Source organism: Solanum lycopersicum, chromosome 1, assembly GCF_036512215.1.
Source record: "Solanum lycopersicum chromosome 1, SLM_r2.1".
Classification (NCBI taxonomy): domain Eukaryota; kingdom Viridiplantae; phylum Streptophyta; class Magnoliopsida; order Solanales; family Solanaceae; genus Solanum; species Solanum lycopersicum.
In genome coordinates, this window is record NC_090800.1 from 82,218,728 (window position 1) to 82,226,663 (window position 7,936).

General features: G+C 36.9%; 1 protein-coding gene across 1 annotated transcript; it reads right to left on the reverse strand.

The window, feature by feature from the left end:
* Positions 1-646: 646 nt before the first annotated feature.
* On the reverse strand, positions 647-6,472 carry LOC101253532 (C-terminal binding protein AN). The gene is made up of 7 exons (XM_004229856.5): positions 5,680-6,472; positions 5,056-5,224; positions 4,826-4,956; positions 2,340-3,128; positions 1,897-1,944; positions 1,228-1,341; positions 647-979 (listed from the first exon to the last, which is right to left on the reverse strand). Exons 1-7 carry the CDS (start codon positions 6,250-6,252, stop codon positions 908-910), a joined length of 1,896 nt encoding a protein of 631 aa, XP_004229904.2. The 5' UTR covers positions 6,253-6,472; the 3' UTR covers positions 647-907.
* Between the last annotated feature and the right edge of the window lie 1,464 nt (positions 6,473-7,936).

Genomic DNA, 7,936 nt, shown 5'->3' on the forward strand with positions numbered 1-7,936 from the left:
TATGAAATGGCTATTTATCTGTTTCTTTTAGTTTTTGGCGTTTTGTAGTTTTGTGCGCTATCATAAATCTGCTAATTGATTGTCTCATTCTTATCCTCTGGCCTCTTGTAATCTAAAATAAGAAGATTGAATTTAAAACTTTAGGTTAGTATTAAGGAATTCATTTGAATTTAGGGTTGTCCATGTTACATACGATGTCCTCACACACATACGATTAGAGTATTAGTTGTGCCTCATCTGCCACAAAAAACTTCACTTGGACGTTGAGAAAAAAGATTAACCATTTATTTACTAGTGATTTGGCTTTAAAGGCAGATTCCTTCTTCTTTGTTCACACATAGCTAATGTTACAGCTTAGGTACAGATAAAAAGGTAGAGCTAACGGATCACTGATTGACCACATATTTTTGTTAAAAAAATAAAATTTTGCTATCTAATATTAGCAAGTACAATATCTAATTTACAGTATAATAACATGTAGATAAAAGCGGATTATTCAAAATGTCTGCACAGGAATTGTCTAGATAGATTAGAAGAAATTACCTCGCAATAATCTTTTACTTATGCTGGAACAAAACTTTGGTGCTACAGGGATTGAAGATTTTGAGTTAGCAGCTATGAAGTATCATTATGTACTACACTACTCTTTACTCGCAAAGCATGCAAACGTCCATTTAAAAAAAGCAACAGTCAAAACAAAAGGCAAGCCTATTCTGAATCCTCAAATTACAATAAGCCATTGTCACGGAAAGAAAGAACCCTGACAGGAGGCAATAATGAAAGTTACATTTAAAAACTTACAACTCTTGCTTTGAGGGAGACTCAATGCTTTACAAAACTACTTGTGGTAAAGTAAATATTCCAAATGCATCAGCACAGCATATGTTAAAGAATCATGCGCAACTGCTTAGTCAAGCCATCGAGTGATACCATCTTCTCCAACAGCTGCAAGTACTTCAACACGTACATCCAAAACAGCCTGCAGGTTGCAGTGATGGCAACACAAAAATATTGGTTATTTCTAAAGTGGATGATAGAGAATAAGTATTCTTAAATAACTGATCTCCCAATGGATGTAGTGATCCACTCGATCAAAAACCACTGTTCAAAGAAACGGAAAAGATATGTACTGGGGACATAATACCAAAATAATTACAGTAAGTAACTATCATGCGATGGGGCACGGGAGCTAGAGTCCTGAATGTCTGAGGCAGAACAAGAACTTACCAGAGGATTCCTACAGTTAACTAGTCGACATTCTTCCATAGTGCCTTCAAATGTCCAACTCTCCCAAACATCAAAACTGTGACTTGCAAATACAAATTCCATTCTCCTATTTATCTGCAAAATCGGGGTCAGGGTGAAATCACCGCTTATATATGAATACCAAGAAAATCAAGCAAGCTGGAAATCCACAAAAGAACGGATGCAACAATTCTAATATCTCTAATTCCTAAAGTTTTATATCGACAAATTTAGAACTTCACCAACACAAAAGTCCCTCAAATTTTGGAGCGAATAACTTCTTAATAGCAACTAGGTATATGGAAATGAACTTCTACCTCAGCTATTGATGCTAACTTATAACATAGAGAAAGTATTTTATACACTACCAAAATTAAGTACGTAGAACAAAGATCAATTGGAAAGCTACAGCATCTTCTGCGGAGAGGGGTAAAAAATTTCTACATATAAAATAAGAATTATTCTGATGAAATAAATACAAGGACTATTCATCCAGAGTTTTATGTTTGTCCAAGTGAATTAATACGCAAGTGATCTCAAACTTAAAGTTCCTAGCATGTAGAAGCAACAATTTAACTTCAAAGCTTTTGCAGTTTCCTAATGGTTTGGTCAACGATGTCTTATAACAAGAATTACAGTGATAAAACATACCTGCAGTAACTTCCCTCCAGCAGTAAATGATCTCAACCCAATTGTATCCTGAAAGAGGAGAACCTCAGAGTTATTATATGTGTTCACAAAGCATTAGTTTGAGGAAATGTTTTTGAAAAAATGTATTTTTTAATTTTTTTTCTAGAAGTTTCTGAGAACAGTTTTTAGAAGAAACTATATATTTATACGTGGCTTGAGGGGGTTGGCAACAAGTTCTTCTACTCTCGAAACAGCACACAAAAAGAACTATAATAATCCATATATTTTCTTTTTGCAGAAATTTCTTTCTGAAACATTTTGCAGAAGTTTCCCAATGGCTCCTAGTTCTCCTCACCCACACCCCCTCAACACAACCCAAAGCACTATGCTGATAGTTACCCACAAACTGAAGGTAGAGGGCAGCTATGCAACAACTGGAAAAGAAAATTTCTTGTCAGGCATACCTTGCTCCTAAAAACCACAAGGAACTGTGCCGCTGGGTCTCTTTTTGTAACATCTGACATTGTGTCGAGGAACCAACCACCCCCTTTAACTCTTTGTCTGGAGACATGCAAAGCGGGATGATGTCTTGCATGTAAAGCTATTACATAACCATCCTTCAGCAGTTCTGAAGATTTTCTGCTGAGATTTATGCCTTTTTTTGATAGATGCTCCACTGATGATTCCTGTATTGATTCAATTGATGTCTTTCTACCTCTTAAATCTTCTGGAGAAGCAAAACGTGAACTGGAACTCACACCTTGATCTGTTCCGCTCATTGTTGCCCCATCTTCATGGTGTGACATACTCTCCTTTTCAAATGCCAAATGTTCATCCACTTTGTGTCGTGATTTTTGGCGCCCATGCCGCTTTTTAGCCTTTTTACCTGATCGACTTCTCTTTACTTCAGATCTACCAGAACTATTTTGAGATACCATGGAGCCTTGAAGCTGACTAGGTGATTCCCTCGAGACACTCGCTAATCTTTTCTGAGAGCTCTCTGCAACATCTTCAATGGCCTGCTGACTAGGAGAACCCTGCAGCGTGCTTTCAACATCTTGTATTTGGTGAACTTCATTGTCATACCCTATCTCGCTTTCCTCTTCTTCATCGGACACTGAATCCTTTGGAGCAACACCATCCAAGAAGAATGACTGCAGCATAGAAATAGCTTTCTCCCTTATTTCCATCCACACTTCTTCACTATAATCTGCGCTGCGCGGCAGTATCAGGACATTGGGCATCTCCCTTACCTAATACAAACATACATCTACTTGCGTCAATTAAAAGAAACCAATTAAGGACTATATTCTTTTTCTATTTTTTTGAAATAGGTAAGTTCCAATTAAGGACTATATTCAAAATAGCATATTGCAGAAATCAAATTAACATAAATCCATGAATCCAAATATGACAAACAGATACCACCAACAAACATGGCAATCTCCACCTAATAATCCTCAATCTTACTACTATTGGAAACAAAGTGGTGCAAAAGGAAAAGGATTTCACAACCCTTGAAGTCCAAGGTATACAAAACATAAAATTCAAAAAAGTAAATCTTTATAAGAACTCTATACAGGTCTTACCAGGCTCACTCAAATATCAGAAATACATCAGTTCATAGTGTCTCATAGTCAACACAATTTCTTACAGAACAACTTAATTAAATACCACTTAGTATTTGTACAATGTAACTATACTAAATCGAGAAGAAACTACTTTTAGTTAGTGATACTAGGGCAAAGATTTGATAGTAATGACACAGCTATACAATTATAAATTGTCCATAGTTTTTTCTCTCCTTTCTTTCTACTAGCTTAAATTTGTAAAAGGACAAGTATAAGATGGTTATAGGAAAAAACAGATTTTTACAAAAGTCAAGTGAATTATCAGAATCGGTGTTTAAGATAGGAGAATTAGTTTTCTTTACTCATGGACAAGTAGATCGCTTGTGGGATTACACGGGGTATGTTGTTGTTGGAACTTGGACAGGTAGTTTCTAGAAAGTAGAGCAGGCACTGCAAAAATGTCACGATGAGGTACAAGTCACAACCCTAATTACTTCAAAGGTCTTTTTTTATAATGAATTACTATAAAGGCCTTCAAATGCAACAATATAAAATACTGCAGAAGTAGAAGAAATAACAAAAGAAGAAAAGAAAATTGAAAACAACAACATTCAGGTTGTTGGACTTGGGTCATAACCTCGACATCATCCATAAGTGAAGATGAAATGACAGATCTCTACCCCAACTTTATTTATGGAGCATAACAAGAGAAAGGAGTAACAAAAAGTTCAGAACAACTAAGCATTTCAACAGCAACCTGAAACACTTCTCTATCTCCATTAATCTCTCACCAAAACAAGTGTTTTGAGAATGCATACACCTTGACGAGGTAGGAGATTAAGGATGCCTGCTAGACTACACCCATACATGTTTTGGTTCCTAAGTGTATATATACACCAGGCGGAGTTCGGTCTAAAAGTTAAGGATAAAAATCACTAGCGTGCATGGACTTGGGCAATAGCACCTTGGAATAGAGTTCATTCTCAGTGCTTCAAATTAATTCAGTTCAATATGCGCAACCCAATTTTCAATCTCAAAACTGCAGGACAGTATCTCTCGAACAAGCAAGCTTTCACAGTAAGGCAATAACCAACTTTCTCAATAATTTCCTATATGAGTACACCATCCCTCACAGGTTTATGAATTTCACCTGGCAAACCATTTTTAGAAGAGCTTCAGCTGTAAATTGGCCTCTCACTCTCTCTTGCACAAAAGAAAGATATTTTGAAGAAACATCGTAATTCAAATTTCAAAGACGGAAAATTCAGTCTCACCATTATTTACTAGCAATCATGCCATTATACAGGAATTCAACAAAAGAGCTACTTAACCAAATATATTCCTAACACTCAATCATACCCTAAGACTATTCATCATACCCATGCTTCCATCCATTGTGGCCCTTCAGCACCATCCAAAGCACAGCCAGCAATGCTTCCCTCTATTAGAAGTTGTTTCACAGCACAATCATCTAACAGTTGGCAACTACCGGTGTTAACAAGAAATGCCCCTGCATGAAATGATCAACAAGTCACCCCTTTGAGAGGGGAAATGTGGGATTGAGGCAACAGGAAACTACTACAGATACATATCCAGAGAAAAGAAGTACCAGGTTTTACGTGCTGCAAGCAATCTGCATTTATAATTTGAACTGTTTCATTTGTTAGAGCACAATGTAATGATATCAGGTCACTTGCAGCGAGTAAGTCATTAAGGGTATCCATTCTCCTGGCAGCAGGTGGGAATCTAATAGAGTGTCTGCTCATTTTTCCATTTTCCTGTAAACATTTAAGAAAAAAAAATGTGTTAGCATGCATTGATATGAAACACTAGTACTTATCTCAGCAATCCTTCACTATACTTTGATATTTTCCTTCAAAGTGCTTCTTACACGGGGACACCCAAATTGAATTTTTAGTAGTTTTACATGATATATTTTAGTTAATCAATGAAATCTCTACTCATACAAGCTTGAAATCTTCAACCGGGACACATCAACTTTCCTACTTCAACATCAAAGTATAGCAGGATCATGTTGATTGAATGATATATTTCAGTTAAGCTGTGAAATCTAGTCATAAGGTCAGCATTTTAAACCGAAATATCATCAATTTCACTGCCTCAACATCATAATATAGCAGGATCATGTTGATTGATTGATATATTACAGTTAACTGTGAAATCTAGTCAGAAAAGTTGACATTTTAAACCGAAAATTCATCAATTTACCTACCTCAACATCAAAATAAAGCACGCTCATGTTGAATGCTAAACTCCGGTTAGCCAAAGACCTTGCAGACGCAGATCTACCAACAATTCCCAGTACAAGGCCGCGACAGCGGCGCATTCCACGGCACAGAGGCTGAACGGAGCCTAGCCAGCCGGAAGCCGATAACGTATGGCGAGAGAGAAGATGAGTACGGCGAAGCAAACCAAGGATAAGAGCCATAACAGTATCCGCAACCTCTTCAGCGCGGTTAACATCTACATGAACAAGCCGAGAAAGTCCAAGGTCAGAAGCGAGGGCTGAGTCGACAGCTCGGTCGGAGGAGCCGAGACAGAGAATAAGCTGCCATGAACGGAGCCGGCGTTGTGCCGCGCGTGGAAGGAACGCTAGTGAGTGAAGAAGTACGGCTGTAGCTGACTCGATCCGTGCTTCCGCTAAGCGGCTGAGTGGGACGTGTTCGATTAGTGCGATGCCGGAGAGACATTCTTGTTCTAACGTAGTGTCTTCGATGCAATTGAGTGTTATGACTAGAGGAACTTGTTGATTAATCAACGACGTCGTTTTGTTGTGGTGAGCCATTATTGCTGCCGGAGATCTGGATGACGTTGTTGTCGGAAATGATTATGGACGCCGGAGAACACCGGCGAGCATTTCCGTCTTTTTCTCCGGCGAGTTTAGAAAGCAATGAAGTGCCGGTTTTTTGCCTCAAAGAGTTGTGAGAGACCCTAGTCTTCCCTGTCACTTTTTTTTGTGTCACACTGGCCCTGTGACTTTCTCTTTTTCCAAAACAACCCTTATTAATTGCTTTATTTCTCAATCAAGTCCCTAATCTAAGGGAATATCCTTGGTAAACGTGATGGAATCGTTTAATATATCTATTTTAAAATATGCTTTTAATTTCTTTAACCTTTTTGGAAATAGTAGTTGAAATTTTACCTCAGAAACAAAATTATGATTAAATATCTGTTTCTTTTAGGCATATTCATATACATTCTCTTTGGTGTAACCCACGTACTTGTGGGTTGGGCGGTCGTTTTTCGGTCCACATCAAAAAGGGCTAGTCCGATCTGACTCGTAAAATGTTGAAGTTTGTATAGATTAATCGAATGAGGTGAACTAGCCTATATTGATAGCTCTAATTCCAATGATATATAAATATATAAGGGAAACTTACATAAATATACTATAATAAAAAAATATTTACCATTTATAGCAATAATATTTTTTTTCACTTAATCACTTTTAATTCATTTATAATAACTGAAATGACAAAATTGCCCCCCATTTCAATTTTTTCATCATATAAGCACTTCTACGTAAAGGTTCATAGCGTCTTTTACCTTCTACCACAATAATCACATTTGCTAACATCCATTTCATGTCCAAAAATATTCCAACTACAATCATGATTGTAACATATGAATTAAAGTAAAATGAGTTCAAATTCATGTCAAATCCCATGAGTTGAAATCCGTTGGAGATCAAAAGGAAAAGAAGGCCAAGGCATATGGAAATTAAAGCCAAGATGAGTGTGAAAGTAGAAAGAAAGGGAAGAAACAAGGGGAAAATAGAGAGAAGAATCGAGGAAAAGTCGATAGGTAGACCGTTATATCCATGAAAAGTAGCAAATGTTATAGTAGCCACAGCACAAAAAGAGGATATTATGGCAAATAAGATGAAGATGGATGAAATGACTATTGTTTTTCTCGAAATTTACAAAGAGGAATGTGAAAATAGACAAAGGAAACAAGAAGAGAAGAGAGAGAGCTCTGAAATGGCGTTGTTGGGAACTGACGATTCTCTTTGATTCTGAAATGACATTGCAAATTTCTATATTAGAGTTTTGGAGATTGACAGCCATGGGGAGAAATGTTTTTCGAGATTTGGAAGAAATGACTTTGCAAGAACTAATGGAACAAAGGAATTAACAGTGTATTTTAGGTGTATGCGAAACTTGCACTTGTTATTGACTTGTTCTAAGTCAAGTCTATGCTGTCACTTTTTTTTTGTTGAAAAAAGGAAAGAACGTCGAACAGACGTAGAGTATTGCTGAATATATCTCGATTGCTAGGAAAAAAATAATAAATGGGCTTAAAGACCCAATGTTTACGGTAATTGGCGTTGAACAGACTTAGAAATAGCTTTATTTAAAAAACATTTGTGATGGAAGCAAAAGGTTGAGTTTTCCTTCATCACATCTCAAATCCAAACCCATGGTGACATTTCTAGACTTATGATTCATTCTCAGGTGATTATTATGCAC

Coding starts and splice junctions, on each gene's coding strand:
- LOC101253532 (XM_004229856.5), bottom strand. CDS start 6,252: ATGGCTCACCACAACAAAACGACGTCGTTGATTAATCAACAAGTTCCT. Junction 4,957..5,055: donor CTTGCAGCACGTAAAACCTG/GTACTTCTTTTC, acceptor CATTTCATGCAG/GGGCATTTCTTGTTAACACC. Junction 1,342..1,896: donor CTGGAGGGAAGTTACTGCAG/GTATGTTTTATC, acceptor CCGATTTTGCAG/ATAAATAGGAGAATGGAATT.